This window comes from Neocloeon triangulifer, unplaced genomic scaffold (genome assembly GCF_031216515.1).
Source record: "Neocloeon triangulifer isolate White Clay Creek 2 clone unplaced genomic scaffold, ASM3121651v1 ptg000006l, whole genome shotgun sequence".
Classification (NCBI taxonomy): Eukaryota; Metazoa; Arthropoda; class Insecta; order Ephemeroptera; family Baetidae; genus Neocloeon; species Neocloeon triangulifer.
The window spans coordinates 1,803,044-1,825,298 of NW_026775549.1; the positions used below are offsets into that span (position 1 = coordinate 1,803,044).

The following is a 22,255-nucleotide window of genomic DNA, read 5'->3' on the forward strand; positions in this document are numbered from 1 at the left end:
GAAATAGATGCGATATAGGAAATTGGAGCAGGTGTTAAAACGCGCGCCGAGGCATTCCTCCGATAGCACCCCATTTTATTATTCCTATTGGCGCAGCAGACGGCGGCGGCACTGCCACTACTGCTGCTCAGCAAACTTTTAATAAGCAGGTAAGGGCCGAGAAATAAATTACCCTGCGGCACTTTTTGCGAGACGCGCAAATTTAAATTCCCGCAAGCTCCGCAACTTACGGGAGGATTTATTCTTTATTCGCTCCGATTGCTCTTCTCCTCTTTTACTCCACTATGGTACTTGCACCAGTGGTCGCACTGTTTGCTTTGTCGCACACGCGGCTGCGCAGCCCATTTACCAAAATGGCTTATGGGCCGCGCAGCCGTGTGTGCGACAAAGCAAACAGTGCGACCACTGGTGCAAGTATATATAAAATTCAACCTTTTTTAATTGATTCATGGTGATGCCAGTTGATTTTGGAGAGAGAAAAATTCTTAAACTGCAACTATTTATTTTAAAATTTAAGAGACTTTAAGTTTCCGATTCAAACTAATTATTTAAAATCTTGGTTTTTATTACAAACAATATAAATTTTCTGAATTTTGTAAAAAAATTGACCAAAAATTGTATATTAATAAATTAATAGTGCTCATGGTTTGGCACTATTTTGAAATTACCAAGAAAAATTAACTTTTATAAAATAATAATACATATCCACTCACAGAGAGAATTGAAATTTCCTGAAAATAAAATTTTTAGTCAAACAATTGTCTTTCTCGCTGAATTTCTGATTTATTTTTTATTAACTGCATTGGTATTCCATATCAAATTTCGGAAAACTTTAAAGCACTACGGTAAATTTTTTATTTATTATTCGTCGAGTTGCAGGTTTTATCTCATTTCTGACATCTTCAAACGTCCGCATGCCTATCTATAATACCAAACAGCGGCAGAGAGTGGCACGTGCTACTCGTCGTACACAACAACACAGGAAGCGAGAGTGTGTGTTTCATTCAACCCTTCCATATGTGTGTGTGTTCGTGCACCTCTCAATCGTCGCACAGCACACAATCTGGGAGGCAATTTAGATTTAAGGCGGCATTAGTGCGCCGACTTATCTCTGGCAGACGCTCTCAATTACCGCGTTAATTGTCTCCATTTGTTTCCCTGCCGCAGAGAGCTAGTCTTTTGATTTTTATAATTTTCCTTATTTAGTTTAAATGTTTATTAATTTTGTTTTTGATAAAAGCTACTGATTATAACACACGTCATTTTTTTTTATTCCAACTTTATTTTGTATGCCGATCGTCTTACTACAATTTTAAATACATAATTGTAACACTTCATACATTAAAAAGATATATATGAATAAATAACCACCATTAAGTGCATAGTGATGTAAATTTGGTAAAATTTTACCCAAAAAATAATAAAAACTAATTTACCTAACTTATTAAAGGATAAGTTACAGACGATTTTTTAATCTTGGTAATTTTATATGGCATTTCTATAAATTATTACGAAGTGTACCTCAACAGATGAAACTCTAAATATTTTAAATTAGTTTAGTTTCGCTCCCAACGAGGAGCCCATGCAGCTTCATTTTAATTTAATTACTCTATTTATAAATATAAAAAAAAATATGTTATTAGAAAATTTTCAAGAAGTTATTAATAAAATTTATTCTTGGTGACCGCAGAATTTTTTCCTTTCAATATATTTGCACTGATAAAAACGCATGTTTGAAAATGATTGATTTATTATGAAGAAATGAAAGGCTTCGAGTGGGAAACCGATCAGGAAAGGCTTATAATATTTTCAGTTTTAGCCCAACGCTTATGTGTATTTTTTTCTAGCACACGCAAAATATTCACGGGACTTGGCGGCGGGTGAGACGCGTGCACGGCCGACAAAGACAAAGGAGGCAGGATTAGCAGGATGAATAAAGCACCTTGTGTGCCATCTCCTTATCAATGGACAGGTGTGCCGGATCGAGAGAGCCGCCTCTGGGTAGGGGCAGCGCAGACACACAGCTGCGGCCTCGCGAGGGGATCCAGGGTAAATATAGCAGCTTTCACCCCCTTCCTCCGCCTCGACATCTGGGGTGGTCTGTTTGTCTAATAATAAGGGAGGTAGCAACGACCCCCATCTGGTCTCTTTTCATTTTGCCCCGCATTATCACACCTTTTTGCCCAATTAATTGAACCTTCATTTGTGGATTTAAAGCGAACAAAAGGTTGCAAAATTTTGATTCAAACCACGAAAAACCATTGAAAGTAGATATGAAATTGCAAGTGAATTAAATTTTTGCCGAGCTGAATCAAAAAAAGTAAAATAATAATGATTTTCTCGATATTAATGCTAAAATTAATGAAGTACCAATTTGATAAACGGTCATAATGTCACGCTAGGCATTTTTATTTTTCTTTTCTTGTTTTTTTTATATGTATATTATTATGTGGAGGGCTTTTAAATAAAGGTCCCCATTGGTTAAATTACAATTTTTCTTAGCCTGCAATTCTGGGCCTTTGATATTTAAACGGCCGAAAAATCTTAATTTGAAAATTTGGATTGTTGGCTTTCTTTTCATTCCTTTTAGGAGGTTTTCAGTTTAAATTAAAACTTTGTTAAAAATTCAATAATTGAAATTCTGGTACCCTAATAAATATTGCATAACACTAATTTTAGGTTCGGTTGAAACTGCATAGTGGACCAAGGCGGTAAGGTATAGAAATTTCATAAATTATCAGATATGAGTTAAGGCTAATTTAGTAATTTTGTTAAATTTCATTTTAATTATTGAACTATGCCGAAATTCTTTTCAATATTTTGAAAAATTAGGTTTCATTCGTTTTATTCATAATGTAACATTGGCATTTGAGTTGCACATATTATTGATGCTTTATGCCAGTCTCAAAACTTGCAATTCCATTTTTTAATATTTTTTTTCTTTTTAAATCTTTTACTTATCTTTTACGCTCCTCCTCACAACTTCTGAGGTTTTAATATTTTGTGGGGAAAATGTTGTAACATCTGTCCCTTTCAAATATTACGGAATTACTGGATTCATTTTCTTTCAAACACTTTCAAATATATTAAAGTTTATAACATGCTATTAATTATCGTTTCATCCTAATTAAAACATTTCAGGAATATTTAGTGCTTGAAAATAAAAATACTCAGCTATCAATAAGTTAATGGAATTTATGGGATCCCTCATTTAGTACCAGCAAAAATAACTGTAATATACTGAAGAGGTTATTTAATTTTACGTAATAATAATTCAATATTATTTCCTCGACCAAGTTTCTGCACTTGAAGTGCAAATTTTGATAAAAATCAAAATGTATTTTATATGTTTTGTTTTCATTATCGAGTAACAAACAAAATTTACATCCTTCAGGCGAATGCCGGCATAGTTCCCTCAAGGCCCCATGCAATCGGCCCCAAAGATTTTTTTTTTAACAATTAAAAAAAACAATTTTTTTTTGTACTCACCAATCCCAAAGCCAACAAATAAGGGCCGAGAAGTGCTGAAGGAACTCAGTTTTGGAGATTTGCCAGGTCGTTGGGCCGAAAGGGTGCCCTCGAGGTTCAGGGCGAAAAGTCGAGTGTTTGTTGCTGCTGCGGTGTAAGCACGCGGCTGGGGAGCTGGTGTGGCGGTGCGGGTGCTTCGCTCGGAGGCCGGCCAGTGAGTGCGGCTGCCGAGCAGAAACACACGGCCTGGCGCACCACATGGCGATGCGCCTGCACCTTGCGCCACTGCTGCGCCCGCTCAACCCTGAAACCCTCCTCAGACGAAACCAATTAGTTTTTTTCTTTTTACAACGCACACTTGAACAGCCGAAAAGCTTCTGCCACCTGAGCAGGGCACTGCACGCGTGCAATTATATTATCGGAAACAGATAGATCGTGCCCTGCACCGGAACTGATTGGCGAATCTGCTTCAAAATCCCCCTTAAAAAAAAACAGACACATCTGCGTAATGCGCTTTTAAATCCTTTAGTCTTTTTTATTATTTTGTAAGAGCGTTTGGAAGTAAATTGATAAAAAAAAAAAATAGTTATTTTTGGAACAAGCAAACAAAAAATTTTCAAAATTTATGTATAAATCGGTTCATTGGCAAAATTATAGTTTATATTTATTTTATGAAAATCAACTGCCAAATTTTGTAAAAGTTTGTATTCATTTTTTGAAAAAAGATTAAATAACTAATCAACTGCTTGATTTTTTTATTGCTCATACTTCCAGATTAAAATGATTGTTATTTTCAAAATTTCTTATTAAAATGCTCGTTTTTGATAAATGCCATGTCAACTATAGAATATGTATTAGGATTATTATTTTATTATATTAAAAAAATGCTGCTCACTTAGACATTGCCCATAATGTATTGTAGACGTCGAAGTATAGCATTATTTAATTGATGATTTATAATATAATAATTAATCATCTAGGTGTTCGGAGAATTATTCCATGAAAAGTTGTTCTTTTTTATCTTTACTGTATGTAACACTATGACGCCAAAAGTTATTAAATAAGTAAATTAAACCATACAAATTTAAAAATGTAATATATCATATATATTATTTTAATAACATGTTTACCATCAAAATGTACTATCAAATTTTTTCAAGGCAATGATGAAGACTTACTAAGACCTATAAATATTAAATAATTTCAACTTTTAACTATTATTAAAATTATTTATATATTTGCACTATAATCTTGACTACAATAATATACATATATAGCTTTGCTCTTTGCCCGCCAGATGTGAGCACTGATCCCGTATCGACGCAAAAGTGTTGCTTTGTTGTGATTTTGCCAGCTGTCTCTTTTGAACGTCAGTGTGCAAAGTAAAATCAAGGAAAAGCCGGTGAAATTATTGAGAAAGATTAGAATTTGATCTCTTCTACCTTAATTTCCACTAAAATAATTTACGTAAGTCTTTTAACAAATCTCAACATACTTATAGATTAATTTTTTATAATATTTTAGTCGAAAAATGACAGAGCAGAGCAACAGCAAAGAGCGTTTGGAAGTGAGTTACTTCATTGAAGCTGCTTTGGAGACGGAAGTTTCGGAAGATGGGAAAAATAAGCACCAGGTCAAGTGCCAACGATGCCCGTCACTCATTATGAAGGAGAACATTGGCGCTGTCAAGGAGATAACTGTGCGTAAATTTATGTACATATTCAATTTGAGTGTTTTATTTATTTTTTCATTTTAAGTCTATAAATTTTGTAGCTTTTTCTTTATTTACAGTATCATATATTAAGTAAAATGACTCACAAAAGGCTCTCTCCTGATTACCGTGTTATTTAATATTATTAATTATTATTGATAAAAAATTAAATATTTTATTACTATTTCTTTTATCATAATTAATTTTCTCTTGTTGGAAGTAAATTCAGAAATAAGAAAATGTAACTTTTTCACAATTTAACTCAATATTTTTATTTGCCGTAGTTTGACTTGCCGAGCATGAAGAAAAAGGACGAACAGGAAAGTGGTGTCGAGCAAATCAAGCACTTCTGGATGGTGCCCGACATGTTCCAGTTTGAAAACGTTGGTTTTTCGAACACCGTCGGCAACGTCAAATTCCTGACCTGTGCCGATTGCGAAATCGGGCCAATCGGGTGGCACGACCTGGACTCCAAGAACAGCTACGTTGCACTCAACAGGGTCAATTACGGTGACTAACTCTAGTAACTCTGTCAATTTAATTCACACCAATTTTCTCTGAATTTGAATCAAGACTGACAATGAGTTGACCAATCCAACTATTGTAATGCAGAGTGAACGCTCACTTTTCTGCTGAATATCATCACTTACAATTACTATCACTGCAGAAAAAAAGTTTAATTTTTGGCCAAGGAAATATTTAATTTTATTTTAAATGTGTAAACATAAATTAAAATAGTTCACTTAATTTTGTTCACAAATAAAGGCATGGAGGTTGCAATCATGAATTTCTAGACTGGTTGAAAACAATGATATTGATTACTTCATCAACCTTAATTGTAATCCACAAAAAAAACGATAAAATTATAATATTTTGATGGTTTCAATGACACATTATGCCATCAATCATTCCTGTAAGATTTATATGAAAAACAGTCAGCGAATTACTATAAGTAAGAACCGAAGCTTTGTGCTGAAGCAATGGAATTTAACTCCTAATTACCATATTATGGTGACTTTTTCAGCCTATTATTCTGTGGCCTAGAAGTTAGCAAAGATACAATTCCAAATAAATAAAACCTCCTTAAAACACTGTCATTTTCACTTGTTATAATTATAATATAATCTTATCGATAATCAGTCATTCATCTGAAGAATTTTGGCATTAAAGTTAATCAACTTTGGAAAAGAGATTAAAATTTTTCAGGACCTCTGAAATTAATAGGTGACAAAATGTAATCCTAAATTGTTTGCTTACTTCAAAATTAGAAAATATGTCTAATTACACAAAATAATGCAAAATGTGCTTGGAATTTGACGGTTATTAAAAAATAAATAAATGACTTATAAGAATTTCTCTTAAATCTTTTCTTGCACCATTTGTGATGAAAATATTATAATTTTGTACAAAAATACGGACGCAGCATGAATTTTTTTAATGAAAGAATATGCGTCATTACTAATCATCTAAGCCTGTTAAAAAAAAGTCATTTTCAATCACAAAACTTGCTCAATTTTCATTTACGTATTATTTATAATTTACAACTTTCTTTCCTTCTTTCTCCCAAACCATTTATTATAGACCAAAAGATTTGGTCCGAGTGTGGGCGTCTTTGTAATTAACGCCGTGCGAGATTCGCCCACCCCTCGCTCAAATAATTAGCAGTTATCGGCATTTAACTGATTTACGATAACAAAAGAAGAGAAACGCGCGCGCATCACTTGGCACAATGTAATTATTTTTTTTTTGGGCGAACCAATTTTGTTAGAAAGAATGCGCGCCGACGTGCAAATAGAGAAGCCATATCCACCGCCGAGAGAGAGATTGAAACCTTGGCTGACCTTGCGACCTGCCGAGGGTCAAATAAAAGAGAGTTGATGAGCATTTTACTCGCGATAAAACGGCCGCGAAAGAAAAGAGACCCGCGGAGAAAGTGATCCTGATCTCCCAGTCACTGAACCGTATGAGCCGGATGATCATTTTGCATGTGCATGTATTTTCATAATCGGCGCCCACCAACGTCAATTTTATTATAGGTGCACGTTTGTGACACTGCGACGTGTCCTGGTTCAAAAGTTTGCTCTCATAATATTGCTACTCTAGTAAAAAAGCTCCTTTTAACAAAAAAAGAGGATAAAAATCAAAAACCATTTTTATTTTTAATTTGCAGCACAAATAAAAATAACCAATAAAAAAATTTAGCATAAAAATTATGCATTAAATCCAACCACCCATAAAATATCAAAATCTGACCTTCCCCAACCCCAACCTAATCCAAATCCTTTCTTAATCTTTTCTCTTTTTTAGTTTACAGCCTTTGTTTTGTCATCATCGCGTGAACCAAAATTAAGGATATGGCAGCAAAAAATGATGATTTTTTTTAAATAAAGTTAAAAAAATAAAAAATTGGGTGTTGCTTAAGCATTTTTCTAATTTATAGCTCAACCGAAGAGACCATTTTCAGTTTTCAGTCGTTCGAACGCTATTAAAAATTATTAATATATTCAAAACTACTTGTTCAAAAATTCTGAAAATTTACACACTGACGCAAAATGTCATGCCGCATCTTTTGGCTATCTCGGATTTTTTTTTATCAGATTGCCTATCTCAAAGGGGAAAAAACTAAAGATTTTGACATTTTGCCAGGGTCGATGACCTTTGACCTAGAAACTTGATAACCATTAAGAAAAGATACGCTGGTTCATTAGCTCCAACCTCCCACCGAGAAAATTAAAAACCCTGCACCCTAATTAATTTGGCATCAGTTTTAGTAACCCTTGTGTATCTCACAATCAGACGGCCATATTGGATTTTAAAAAATATTAATTTTTTTCATTATTATAGGGTATTGTAGAAACCAAAACATTAACTAACATGATATTTGACTGTAGAAATTAATTAAATCAAAGAGTTCAAAAATTTGCTTAAATTGTCTCGGAAACATGAAAAATGCAAAAATACGAAGTTTTTCAACCTTCAATTTTACTTTTTTCAAAAATTTACGCGGTGACCCCCAATTTACTGGTGCCACATTTGTAGCAGGGTTGTCAAGGAGCGTCCTGGTGGGTCACAAACCCTTGCCAAAGGCAATATAGTTGACTTAAAATGCAATCAAACGATTTTAGTGAAAATTTTACATAAAGCGAGTCATGTTAATTTCAAATGCGTATTTCTCAAAAATTCATGGGGTGACCTCCAATGTTCTTGTTAAATATAAATGATCCCCTATGGTCCAAAGTATTAGTTTTTGTGGATGATTATGCTGCCCTAAGGTGTTTTCATCCTCTATACATTTACTAAATATTCAAAAATATTTAGATCGGTCTGGATCCCCTCTACTTTTCTTAACTCCTCTTTCTTAATATTCCTCTGTAAAAATAGGGGCGGACCGCACGACCGCAGACGGACAGACACACAAACGATACGAAAAAGGATCAGAGACCAAACGTCAGCACGATGGAGGCCGGTGACAACAATCTCTGCGAGATCCTGGACTTGACAAAGAGGCAAGTCAAATTCGTCCATCGAGACAGAATCTACCAGAAAGAAAATCCTCTCGAGAGGGTGAAAACCCTGAAGACTGGGTGTCAGGTCCAGGTTTGGACAGGAGACTACTACGCTGAACCATCTGGAACGTTCAAAAAGGACATGTACGACGCCATGATAGTCAAAGTGCCGGCTAATAATTTGAGTGAGTTTTTTTTCGAATATTTAAATTTAATCTTCTATATTTTTTATATCTTTTCTTTGATTTAAAAGGCATAAAGTATTTGGATACATTTGAAAAATAATAAAACGCAGTTATTTATTCAATTCCGAACGCTCAAACTCTTTCTTATTTTGTTTTGGGCATATTGTTAAAAAATTTAGAAGAGCACTCCACTCGATCTTTAGCTGGAAAGCGCTTTTGGTCATTTTAATTAAATTTACATAATCATCACATCCTACTAGTGAAAAATAACAATTTTTTAAAGCGCGCGGAGTTCGTTGGCGTCGGCCGGCATCGCATTTAAGCGGCGTAGAAATTGCCAACATTTTGCACCAGCCTCAAATTCTTCGCTCGTTCCTAGGTGCTCATTTTTGAACCAATTTGATCGCCGATACAATTCTGTTTTCGTTGCGTTACTCACAGAAAAGATCCTCGCGTCGCGAGCCCATACAGTGTCCTGCACAAACGGCCTCGCTCTGCAGGTGTAGAGCATAGAATTCCTTTCGGCTCCTGAATTGTTGAGAACAAGAGTCAGAAGGCGAGAGGAAGATTGAGAATTAAAAAATCAGTTGCACATAATTAAAACTTTTCTGTGGAAAAGTTAACGCCAGCTTTATTTTCAACGCATTTTTTACCAGGTCATTTCAGTTATAATAAATTTTTCGAATTTTTTGTAAGAAAATGCAAAATAAAAATTATAATTTTAATACAGAAAGGACACAAAAAGGAACTGCCGCGCAATACATCAGGAATCAAAAGCAAAATTTCAAAGGAAAAAAGTGGGAAAATTTTCATATTATTCTTCAAGAAGATATGGAAATTCTTTTTTAAGTCATAGCAAATTAAATTTTGAAAAAACTTTCCATTTTCCAAAATAATTGAATCATATTTTTATAACTATAATTTTTCTAATATTATTCAATAAAATTCCATCTAATTGTAAGCATTTTCATATTATATAACTTTCAAAATGTAAGATTGAACATAAATGAATTTTTCTTTGGTGAATTTAATTACCAATTTTTGCACGCGTAGCCATGAATTCAAAAATCAATTTCAAACTTTGAACACACTTTGTTCTGCAACGCCTTAAACAACTTGTTTGCGATTCCTCGCTACATGTCGCGTTGACATGAAACGTTTCTAAAATTATTGGAATTTTATTGAATCATCTTTCAGAATCACCCTCAAACATTTGTGTTATGCACTCAATTTTTCAATAAAAATGCTGAAAAAAATTTGTTCTACGCAATAAAATAGCATCAAATTCCAAATTAAGAATCTTTTTTCAAAAAATTCTCACATCTATGGTCATACGGATAATTTAGTAGCAGAATAAGGGCGGAAATAATGATTTGAGAACATTATTTTGTTGCAAATAAATTAATTTTTCATAATCCGCCTATGCCCAATATAAAATTAGTGGTGATTTGAATCAACCCTATCGTTTTTTTTATTTATATGTTTTTGGAAATTTTCATTTCAGCAGTTGAACCTGAACCGCCTGTGCCCACGGAGGTCATGGCGCATGGACATGGAGAAAGTGCTGCAGCTGGCCCCTCCATGATGTTTGAGCAGAGAGACTCCGAGGCTGGCCACTCAGAAACTAATCACCTAACGAGGGACAGCTCGTCAGACGACTCGTCAATTGACTTGGAGGCGGCGTGCAGCTCAAAGGACCCAGAATTTTTGTAAATATTCATTTATCCATAACAAAAAGATTAAAATATATATTAAACTCAAAATTCTAGGCGCCTGCAATTCCAAGAGACCCTGAAATTCACAGTGCCCCACCTGGTAAAAAAACTGACTCCAGAGCGACCTGGACCACTGGCTCGTCGTCCTCAAGAGCCTGCTACTGACCCATGGGTGAGTATAGCTCAATCGATTCAAATATGGTCGGTTATTTTTGTCACTACTTCATTTTGCACTTTTCTTTTTATTTCCAAGGAACAGCCAACCACTTCTCGTCAGGCTACAACGGCCAACCATGGCGGAGAAGCTTGGTTAGTGGGTCAGGAGCCACAAAATGAGGACGTCGAGCAGCGCGATCGTGCCTCAGCTTCCAAGAAACCTGGAGGTACGTGCCGGGCATTCGAAAACTTATAAATATATATTTTTTTTATTGAATATGTAAATTTAATTTAATAAATTAACAGATGACCTTGATGAATTTGCTGGTCCCTCCTCTCTGGCTGACGGCCAAGGATCTAGTTCTTCAACCGACTCTGATGAAGATGAAACTCCACTGCAGCTACATGCCAGAGAAACGCGGTCTCTGTCATCACTCACTGCCTCTGGCCCTGCCACAGCTACTGGCCCAAAACCACTGAATGAGAAACAGGTACCGTCAGGGGAATTAGTAATTTTATCTTAAAATTTTGGATTCGGAATATTAATTTTATATCGTTCAAGACTCTCCTGCCTAATGGCCGTCTCCAACTAAGTGACAGGAAGGAGGCACTGCTTGCGGCAGGCATCCAGAATACCTCATGCATGCTGAGAGGACTAAGCAGGGCCAGATTTGGACGTAAAATACTCCGTGAGGCGACCCTGTCAGGAAGGAGAAAGGAAAAAGAAATTTGCAAGAAATTGAGCAAAATTGACGTTGATGCTATTATTGGTAAGGCAATATAAAATTTTAATGATTGAAAATCTATTAGCTTTTCACAATAGCTGAAGCCAACGACTGGGCTCGCAACAACGGCAAACTCGTACTGACAGATCAACAAGCTCGAGATGTCATCAAAAGACTGTGCTATAATGAGCATCATGATTCTGAACAGACAAAGTAAGAAAAATTATATTCTTTATTTAAAATCATATGTTACTGAATGTTTTTTAGGGCTAGCAAGCAAGGAAAAGCTTCAGCCTCCAAGGGCAAGTGCCCAGTGGAAAAGCTCCTGTCTTTTACCAATTCTTGGGAAGACGGGTTCAGTGATTATGAGGGAGACCCAGAGCTGGTGCGTGTGGACGACTGAGGACATCTGATGAGCTGATTAAGTAATATTTGGTTCAGACTGCTGTGAAAAGGGGCAATTCTTTCTAATCATGATCTCTATTTTAATACCAAAACAGTTCTATATTCCTGTGTGTCATTTAAATAATATTGTGTTGCTTAAATACCACATTGATGTTTTAGATGTTTTTTAAAGCTATGGGAATCTGTTGATTTTGGGTATCCTCTTTTATAATTACTTTAACTAAAATGACATGTAAATGACCGGAAAAGTTGAATATAATTTTAAATCTAGATTTTATTATTGTTAACATGATTTTTCTTAAGATATAATTAAATCTCTAACTCTAAAGATGTCAGTCCAAGTCGGTCCAAGTCTACTCTATGTACTAAAGAAAAATTTCTGAAATTGCAAGAATAAAACGTATTGATTATGAATAAAAAAGTTGTGTATGTTTTTAATATTATTTCTCTTTTATACCCTCTGAGATTGTATATATTTAAAAAATTAAAAACAAAAATATTGAATTTAAAACATTATTTGTTAATTTTTTTATATGAGGGATTTTTTTGAGGCACTAATTATTATTCAGCAACAAATATTAAGTATTTAATAATATGAAAAACATATAAATAAAGCTTAAAAATATATAAAAATTAAAAAACAATTATTAAGAAGGAAATTTGGATTAAAAAAATGACATGCACGAGATTCTATAACATTACGTATAAATATAAATTGATAAAAAAGGGTAATTTTAAGAGTAATGACCTTGCATTTCTATTTTCTATACTGTATTTCCATTTATCTGTAAGAATTCATAGCCGAAGCGGGAATTGTAAATAACTTAATTTCACTTTTCACTGGTGTAATCATTTAAATGACAACTGACAACTCAAATTTGCATCTTCCTGCTTTGTCAAGCACTCTCTACTTTTATCTGGCGAAAAATCACTCCTACTTGAGTTACACTCCAAAAACGTTACAAAATAAATCTCTCAGCAGTGTAGTTTTCATTTTGGTGGAAAGTTAAAATTAAGTTTTGGGTTTCAATATAGGCAGCTGTAGAATGTTCAAAATTCAAACCACGTATACATGTGAAATAAATTTATCGTGTTGCAATTGCGCTTTTTAATTCAGATTTATATTGTTATTTACTAAAGGAGACAAATTGAAAAACGAGACGACGCGATCACTTTCTCTGCTGCAAAGGTGGACGGACCTGAAGAGCAGCAGCAGCATTGGATTTCATGCAGCTTTACATGCGCATATGGATTTACTTGAGAAGAGATTTACTTGACACCAATTTCTGCGCGCATCTTTCCGCCCGCGGCGGCAATTACCTTCACATCTCTTCGCAAACACACACATCACATAATGTATTTATTCAAGCGGTAGGTATGAAAGGGAAATTACTTGAAGAAAAAAAGAAGATGCGGTGCCGTACTCGGAAAACACTTCCGAAGGGAACTATCACTTTCTTATTGCGAGTCTCTCTCTCATGTAATTAAGTGTTTTGTTGCTGGGATCTCTGCTCACTGAGGATGTTGTTTGTTGATGATTATTTATTAATTTTTAAATCATCACAAACAGAGCTGGAAGTTGATAATTACAGGATTCACAAAATATTATAATTTGACGGATTGTGGTGTTATTTTTTTGCGTGATTTACGACGGTTTGTGGTGTTATGGGATTTTAATTGGCCCTGCAACATTTCCTAACAGATTTACGACTTTCTCTGTTAATGAATTAAATTATTCGTCCAGCATTGACGCACATAATACTTTTCGTTTACTTATTTCTAGAGAGAACCAGGAAGAACTAGGAAATCGATTTGAGGATTAAGAAAATGATAAAAAAATTTAAAAAATTGATAAATGCTTTAATATTTTAGTTTGTACTCTTTTCATTACTCTGTTGGATAAAGATAAAAAAAAAGAAGACGACAAAGCTGTTAGACATTTTCAGGTAGTTTTATTAAAACAAATTTAAGTCAAAAGCAAGGTCCGCTCGTCAGAAAATTTCGATTGTTGTCGAGCTCTCTGATTGGGTACAATTTTACTTGTACCCAATCAGAGAGCTCAAACAACAATCAAATCATTTTTCATTGTTGCTGATGCGCGGACCTTGGTCAAAAGACATTCTAAATTATTTATTGTTAGGGGGGTTTCCTACATGGATTTTATGAAAACGCAGAGGAAATAACAAAATAAATTACTTTTATTATATTTAAAAAATAATCAAAATTAAGTTAAATTACAATGAAGAAGTTTAATTAATTATTATATGCTCAAAAGCGTGACAACATAATTTTATTATCTTTATACCTATACTTTTATACTTACAGAACCTGAATGATAGGGGATCTTGGGTGAATAAACTATCAACCACAAGAATAAAAGTTTGATCATTTTCCCCTCTAATTTTTATAAAACAAATTTATTATTTATTTTTTCATTACTAAATCTAATTTAATTTTCCCTCTTTGGTACTTGTTTATGGACTGTAGATAAGAAATCACTTTGATACATCCATTTCAAAAAGCCTTTCCTTTGCACTCTCACATATTCCTTACAATTATTTTCTCTTATTGTTAGTTAGCTCAAGTTTCGTTTCAATAAAGCAGCGCATTCTAAAATCTAAACTAACATAATTTTATTTCCCGCCATCAACCTAAAACACTCCAGCGTCATTAATCAATTACACTTTCAGCTGTGCTCTTTATATAAATAATAGCCTCTGAAACAAACAAACAGTCTTTTGGCCTCATCTTCCTTACAAAGTTTCCCTCGCCGTTCTTCCTCATCCATTAAAATCAAAACTCTTGGCTGAATTGCTCTCGGACCCGCGCGTCACATCATTAGCCGAGTGAAAGAAATGTACTATTCTCGCAATTAAACACTCTTCTAATTGAAACAAGAAAGTTCGTTTTATTTTGAAGCGTGAGAGCATTATATGGAAGAAGTACATTTGAGTACTTTTATTATTGTTGTATAAAAAGTACTCGAATAAAATGGCGAAGGTGTATGGTAATGAGACAAGGCCGCGGCATATTATTATATTTGTGCATCTCCTCTCTATTATTATTAGATACATCGCTAGAGCATCTCCTATTGCACGTGGGATTGTTTCGGCATTTGTTCTCGCGCTTTAGAAAAATATCTTCTGTTGGCGCCAAAACTGCAGCTTCTTTCACTTTCCTGCTCTCTCATTGATAAAACAGAAATATATTTTCACAAAGTATTGCGTGAACTGATAGTGAATTAAAAGAAGAAGTGTGTCTATAATACACACGGCTTATACGAGAACAATAAAACAATGTTCTCTGAGCAACGGATGAACCAGGAAATTCTTCTTCTGTTATTATTACTCGTCTATTTATCTTTTCTCGCGGCTACGCAACACACGCGTGTGTGACTCGGCGGCTGCCAGCCTCGATTGTATAACAGCACTTGCGAGAATGTCTAATTATACAGTAATAATGTTAAGCACGCATAATATTTATGTAATTAAGAAAATCTGAGCAGAACTTTTTTTGAGGAATTTATTAAAAAAATTGAAACTGAAAAACGATTAATTAGAAATCAATAAAATTTTTTTTATTTAGATCAGTTTAGATATGTAAAAATTGGTTAAAATTAGTGGCAAGTTTACCAAAAATAGTGCAATTGTAAACAGTTTTGAATAATTATATTAAAAAAAGTAAATTATATTAGATAATAGTGAAAATCAAGAATCTAATTTTTTTTACTTTTAACGGGTATATCTTTATTAAATTTTATTGTTCTAGCACATAAGAAAACTTTATTCGAATGCGTTGACTGAACCGAGTCAATATTGAAAGTTTGATCCTTGGTGGAAATCATGAATTTAATTTTATACTTTTAACTTTTAACGGTTATACCATATAAATCATTTGAATTATTATTAGAGATACAATTTGAAAAATTAGTATAATTACATACGCAAAATGAATATAATTGATCAACTAAAAAACTTTCTGTCAGTTTTATATTTGCGAAATCATGGCACAGTTTCTTATTGGCATTGTTGAAAAAAAATGAGGTGATTGATAAAATATAATACACAATGTATTATAATTTAAAAATTCTTACTTCAATGGAAAATACTCATGAATAAAAGGAATAATTATCGTCTTCGGATTTTTTTTCGATTGATTGTTTTTCTATTTGCATGTTGCATCAATACGTAGATAGCGAGAGAACACGCAGAAAAAGGTCAAAACATTTTGTAATCAGATATATTCTCTAGGATGGCCAGCCGGTATGTGTGAATGAAAAGCGCACACGCATCATTTTGGTTGGTATTGACGGGATAAACAAAACGCGCACATCATTCACATATCTCCATTATTTACGCACATTGTGCAGCAAATTATTTAGAAAGCTCGGTATGGCCCAACGACCGTATAAGGACCGCGTTTGACAAAAGCCAAACAAACAAATCTGCGCCATCAGAGATCCCTGAAAACCGTCCTTTTCCTCTCCGATGATATTTCCTGGAGGATTCTTGAAAAATGCATTTCGGTGCAATTAAATTCCAAGACACATCTCTTAAAAAAAAACCACTCGTCAAGCTGGTCAACACTGACGTGAGAAATAATGCGGTTTTGTAAGAGGCCGCCGAAATGACACGGCGGGTCTTTGTCGTCTTAATTTGCCTGAGGAGAGCGTGTTTTTGTGTGTCCATGTAAGTAAGACTTGTTAGTTTTCTAGTAGTGCCTTTGTCTAGCGAGATAATGTCACTCTTTGTCAATGTAGTTGTGATTAATCGTCAACGATAGGTGTCACAACTGACTGCTCTTTCGGCACTTATATTGATTCGGCGAAAGTAATCTCGTAATTATACAAAAGCCAATTCTCCATGCAAATTTTGAAAGTTACGTAAGTCGAAAATAATTAGTTTTCTCCTAAAAATTGAGATTTTCCAGCAAATTTGGGCTTTCGCAAAAGTGGTAATGCATCTGTGATTGCGTTTTTATTATGACATTAAGAAGAATTGAAATTAAAAGTGAATTAACCCGCTTTAAAAAAAATCACGCAAAACTGATGCATGGAGAGAAATATCAAGCGAACAGCGTGTGGTCTAATTTTGATCTAATTTTCTCCAAATTTCTCTCCAAACAAAAGTTATAGATGAGGTCAGGAGACTCATAGAGATATTTTTGAAATTCTGTAGTAAATATTAGAGATTTTCTCCATATTGAAATATACAATTAAATAAATTATGATGAAATTTAAGTCAAAGAAATTTAAATATTTAAACTGATTTCGTAAGTTTGTAGGATGAGATTTGAAAATAAATGCACATCTTTAAAATGAAGATTAATTATTCGAAAGTCTCTCTTTTGTATAAAAACTAGCGTGTCATACTGAATGCATCATACATCACAAATTGCATTGGTGATTGAATAATAATTGCGCGCGACCTATCGCAAATGATGATGCAAAAAGGTAGCAGTGCGAAAAACAGATTTATAGCCCGAGCAGCGCACACTGCATTTGTAAATAATCTTTTTATGGCCCCTCTATATAATAACACAATAAAAGACACGCCGAGATTCACAGTGTAGTAAAATGAAATAGAAAAGCGTAATTTTATGTAATTCAGCAGGATGAAGATTTCGTAACTGTGAGTATTTAGCACCTCTCAGAGTCTTTGTGCTGCAACATTTTTTGTAATTTTTATTTCTGCGAGAGAGACTCTGATTCTCCACGCAAACGTTTGTGTTCAGGCGACGGGCAGGGCACGGAGAAATTTTCCCGCAAATTGCCGGTGTCAATAGGCAAATTATTAATTAGCATAGCCAGGTTAAGATCAACAAGAAAGAGAAGCGAAGTAAGTTAGCAGCTTTTCAATGCAAGAGAGCAAGTCCAAGACCTCGTTCGGCGCGAAAGATTCAAGGCGAATGACAATTGATTGTGAATATAAACGCGGCAGTAATTTCATTTCGAACTTCCCGTGATATTGATTGTAAAATCAAATGTTAGCTCATTTTCATCAATGGCGCGCTTGATTTTTTTATGTATGTATGTGTTTATTGAACGCCAATGGCGTGCGACAGGTTACATAAAATAAATACAGCATAATATAATAAACATTAAAAAGGCAAAAACGTCATTTTTTCCATTTAACTTTTGAAGCTTCAATAAGAGACATATCATTTTTTGCGCATTTGAGGAAGTGATAAGTGTCCATCTGCTGGTTACACTTTTTGCACACGCAATTTTCTTGAGCACTCTGATTTTTTTATTAACCCATTAAATTCTTAATTCACTCCAGACAGACAAACCTTATTAATAAGGAGGTTCTAAATTATTAGTTCCTTATTTTGTACAAATCGTTACAAGGACGCGCAAGAACGTGCATATGCAATTATTGCGATGAAAACATTGCTTTTTTTTATAACAAAAATGCACTTGCAAATATAAGTTTGGAAAGAAGTTGGGAGTTTAAAACTTCACTAATTTATTTCTTTTTTAATGAGATTTGCTGACAATGAGAAGTTATTTTGCAATCAAATTTAAAAAAGTCATTTGATCAGAGGATTCTAAATTATATTTTTCCGAGATACTGCAAAAGTACACTCTATTTTAAAGAGGATATGACGTGGGAAACATGTTAAAATTTTATTAATATTTAATAAAAACAATCAAATTTAAGAGTCATAAAAATGAGAATTTTCTATAATCCATAACGATATAATGTCCTAGAATTGTTTTTATCCAACTAGAATTTTCAATGTAGATAATTAGCAGGAAACATTAAAAATTTACTAATGTCATTAATAAGTCACACTTCTTTTCAATCAATAAAATTCTGCTGGGTCAAGTGCACAAAATGGTGATCTTGGATTGCAATTAGAAAGCCTCATTTTCTTTTAACTCTGTGCGGCTCAAAATTGCACCTCCTGTGGTTTCCGCCGTCAAAAGCTCTTCACGGTGGTATTTCATATCTATTAAAGCATAGCTAGGATGCTCCTCGTCTATGAGAGATTTTGGATTCGCTTAAGCGCGCGCATTAAAAAAAGTCAGGTGCTTGACCTACTCTCTGCCAATGGGAAACTAATGTGCTCACATGTGATATAGAAACATTTGGATTTTGTGTGCGACGGGAGTAGAAAAGAACTTTATTGACAGGAAACCAAGATTTATCCAGCACGCATGTGTTTGAACAGATGCGTCACCATTAATTTCCATTTCACGCGGCGATTTTCTCCCGCGAGCATATTTTTTTTCTCATCATCTCTTTTTTCCACTAGAAAAAGAAACAGAAGAATTATTAAACCAGCAAGCAAATTGAATTGAATAATGAAGGAAATTTTTTCAGAGAAAGGAGAATTGCTGATTATTTTAGGTCGTCTTCAACAATGGATTTGGGGGTCAGAACCTCTGCCTAAATAATAATCAATCAATTGATTTGGCTTCGTGCTTGCAGGAAAAAAACAGCGGTACAGGAAAACAGGTTAACAATCAAATTTGACTTAGCTTAATTGAAAATTAATAATTATAATGTGTATAATTACTTCACTTGAAAAAAATTATGCTTAGAAAGTATGTTTTAAATAAAAACTAAAAATTAATACATTATTCATAATTCTAAACAATTTTATTTAAGTAAAAAAATTTATTATTGTTTAATAATTTTTTCAAATTATATCATTTTTTAATCTTTAGCCAAAAATTTTAGTTTTTAAAATTATAATTTAATCTGCTAGTTGTCTTATCAATGTTAATTATTAGTTACATAAGGTAATAAGAAAATTATACATATTAATTTATCAAGAGGATATTTCTTATATAATTATTTCATAAAACAATTCTAATAGCCGGTTACAATGTTAATATTATCTTAAATAAAATTTCCTAAAAATTCTTACAATAATTATCAAGAAAGATTCAAGCAACAGAACACGTTTATTAAAAGTATACAATGAAGAACAGAATAAGAATTATCTAGAAAACAAAACTTGACAATTAGTGCCAATCAATTTTAATCAGTGGAGGCAAGTGGAGGGAAGAGAAACTGCAAAATAAAGTTACGACTTTATGACCTGTGTGAGAGCATCATGTCCGGAAAATCATTTGTCAGAATTTGCACTGATCGCACATGGCGATAAAGAGAATGCACGCGTATATGAAATATTGGACACATTTGAGAGTGAAATCCTCCGTGCCGTATTTTAAGTACTTTCGAACCGGGACCCGAAACCATCTGCCAGCCGTGGGGTCTCTCGTCACTGCAAATGAAGCGCCAAATCAATTTTTCACAGCATCAAACCCTTTCAACGCGCGCTGCATTTTGTTTATCTCTAGGCGCTGTGCTTTATCTGGCGCATCAATTGCTTGATCACGGCCTGTAATGGTGCGCGCTCTTTGCAAATAGGCTCGCAGCGGGAACAAATTTGCGCCAATTTCCCATTCAACACAGCTCTCATAAATTTACAGAGCTCACCTGAATTTTGCTTTTTCGGTGCTGGAAAAAGGCGGACAGATTGATTTTCACCTCATGGCAAGTTGTAAATCACGAAAATTTTGTACTGAAAATAAAAATCTAAGCGTATCTACATTTTTTGTTTTTGTATCAATGTGGACAAATAAACAACAATAATTAGCCTTATTTTAAAAATCGTTATAAAATATATTAATTTCCTCTATATAGTCGTAAATAAGTCGTTTGCATCAAATTTTCAACTTGTTGTCAGAATTATCTCTCTTTACAAAGCGAGCTCAATTAAAGCAACACAAAGCTTAATATGGTGCTACCTGATTATCACGTGAGAATTTGAGATGAGTGCGTTTGGTATCCGTTTAAAAGACACTCTTTACGACAAGAAAGTGTTGAGAGCGCAATTCGTTTTCATCCGTAGGAAGAAACGACACATGAAGTGGTCAGCGAGTGAAATGAACCCGAATGCCGTTGACCTTTGAACATTTTTATGCGAGCGCGCTTGGATGGAAAAAATGTGAAATTGTCGAAAGGATACATTATCGTCGTTTTTATTATTTGCTAAAATTTCACGGCCAATCTCCGGCCGGCAACTCTCCTTTTCAGAGCCGCGTGCGAAATTGGCGTTTTGGCACTTGGGTGCGGAATTTCTTTACACGCTTGTCACTAAAAAATTCGTGCCCAATTAAGGTATTCATTATTTAACACCAAAATTATATCTATACTGCATCCTCTATGAAAAAAAGTAATCGCTTTATTAACTTCTTTTGCAACTCAAATTATTCAAACTACTTTTAATGTATTTAAATATTATTCATAGTCTTTAATTAAAAAGCAATATAATTAAATTTTAAAAATATGGTCGGACTCTGTTGAAATTTTTGGCCAGATCGTCTTGCCATAGTTGTATTGAAGTACAATATTTTACTATTTTTTAATCTGCTGTTTAAAGTTTTCTTTAATTTAATTTTGCTTTTAAACTTTCGAGAGCTTATGAAATAATTTCCTCTCTTATATCATAAATATTATGTGCAATTTCTAGAAATTTTTTTTCCAACTTAATTACTTAACAAAATGTGTTTGATTGGGTTTCAACAAAAATGTCAAGAAAATTTCAAAATATTGTGAAGATTATATTTTTCAGATAAAACACTTAATTGAAACAGGGGACATTATGAAAAAGTCAGCTCTGTATCACATTTATAAGTCACGTTAGATCCCTTTTAAAAACCGTTGGTTTGAATAACTGAAAACAAAATATTAATATTAATTTATTACAGACTATAAAAAAAATCCAAAATCCGATATAAATAGCATGTTAACAGGATGTTTGATTTAATATAGGTCAAAGGTGCTGTAAAAACCGCGCAAGGAGAATTATTTAGAGAGAATAAAATTAAACCTTCAAATGTGTAATTGTAATTGAGGTTCACTCCCATGCATTCACAATCAGTTTCCGTTTCTACAATTACCTTCATACTCTTGTCGTAATTGCACGGCACTTTGTCACCAAAGTGAGCGTGGACGTGAGCGAAATTCGCAGCTCTTTTTTCCATACTGCCAACTTTCAAATAAATTTCAGACATAATTGAGAGGCTTGGTCCTCTCAACGCCCACTCTGCCACCTCAATAGGACATTTATGAAATTTCGCACAAAGAAATCATCCTCGTCGCGCGCGTATTATTGTTAACGCGCGAGAAGAAGAAGTTGGTGTTGTATGAAAAAAGAAAGAAGAAAGCAAGACAATGCACTCGAAGAAAGAAAGAAAGATTCCCTTTCGCCCAACCCATAGCATCAACACAGCACAAAAGTTTAACTTTCCAACATTGACCCAACCGCATATATGATTTCGCAGCGATACAAATTAAGCCGGGGTCAAAATTAATTTCCGACAGCTCTGATATGAGAGGAAAAGAAGAGCATAATTTTCATGACG

General features: G+C 34.0%; 3 protein-coding genes across 6 annotated transcripts in view; 2 read left to right on the forward strand and 1 right to left on the reverse strand.

Moving 5' to 3' along the window:
• LOC132194220 (protein CBFA2T3) overlaps positions 1 to 3,701 on the reverse strand; it is a 52,451-nt gene extending 48,750 nt beyond the window's left edge. Inside the window, exon 1 of the mRNA XM_059615374.1 lies at positions 3,490 to 3,701. The gene's annotated coding sequence lies outside the window, so the exon portion shown is untranslated. The remainder of the gene's footprint in view (positions 1 to 3,489) is intronic.
• On the forward strand, positions 1,793 to 12,283 carry LOC132194222 (uncharacterized). 4 transcript variants are annotated; one of them, XM_059615377.1, is made up of 9 exons: positions 1,793 to 2,049; positions 8,561 to 8,870; positions 10,378 to 10,579; positions 10,640 to 10,757; positions 10,839 to 10,968; positions 11,048 to 11,232; positions 11,304 to 11,511; positions 11,565 to 11,679; positions 11,734 to 12,283. In XM_059615377.1, the coding sequence occupies exons 1-9, from the start codon at positions 1,930 to 1,932 to the stop codon at positions 11,867 to 11,869; spliced, it is 1,524 nt and encodes a 507-aa protein (XP_059471360.1). In that variant the 5' UTR covers positions 1,793 to 1,929; the 3' UTR covers positions 11,870 to 12,283. The 4 variants fall into 4 exon arrangements, with proteins under 4 accessions (XP_059471360.1, XP_059471361.1, XP_059471359.1 ...); XM_059615378.1 differs by having other exon boundaries at positions 1,796 to 2,049; positions 10,375 to 10,579; positions 10,845 to 10,968; XM_059615376.1 differs by having other exon boundaries at positions 1,798 to 2,049; positions 10,375 to 10,579.
• On the forward strand, positions 4,780 to 6,000 carry LOC132194223 (guanine nucleotide exchange factor MSS4). Its single transcript, XM_059615380.1, has 3 exons — positions 4,780 to 4,935; positions 4,993 to 5,167; positions 5,464 to 6,000. Exons 2-3 carry the CDS (start codon positions 5,000 to 5,002, stop codon positions 5,695 to 5,697), a joined length of 402 nt encoding a protein of 133 aa, XP_059471363.1. The 5' UTR covers positions 4,780 to 4,935; positions 4,993 to 4,999; the 3' UTR covers positions 5,698 to 6,000.
• Positions 12,284 to 22,255: the final 9,972 nt, after the last annotated feature.

What these genes read in the sequence shown, in the direction of transcription:
- LOC132194222 (XM_059615376.1), top strand. Translation starts at nt 1,930, where the DNA reads ATGAATAAAGCACCTTGTGTGCCATCTCCTTATCAATGGACAGGTGTG. An exon ending in GCCTCGCGAGGGGATCCAGG is followed by an intron (nt 2,050 to 8,560) that starts GTAAATATAGCA and finishes CTGTAAAAATAG; the next exon opens with GGGCGGACCGCACGACCGCA. An exon ending in CATGATTCTGAACAGACAAA is followed by an intron (nt 11,680 to 11,733) that starts GTAAGAAAAATT and finishes AATGTTTTTTAG; the next exon opens with GGCTAGCAAGCAAGGAAAAG.
- LOC132194223 (XM_059615380.1), top strand. Translation starts at nt 5,000, where the DNA reads ATGACAGAGCAGAGCAACAGCAAAGAGCGTTTGGAAGTGAGTTACTTC. An exon ending in GCGCTGTCAAGGAGATAACT is followed by an intron (nt 5,168 to 5,463) that starts GTGCGTAAATTT and finishes TATTTGCCGTAG; the next exon opens with TTTGACTTGCCGAGCATGAA.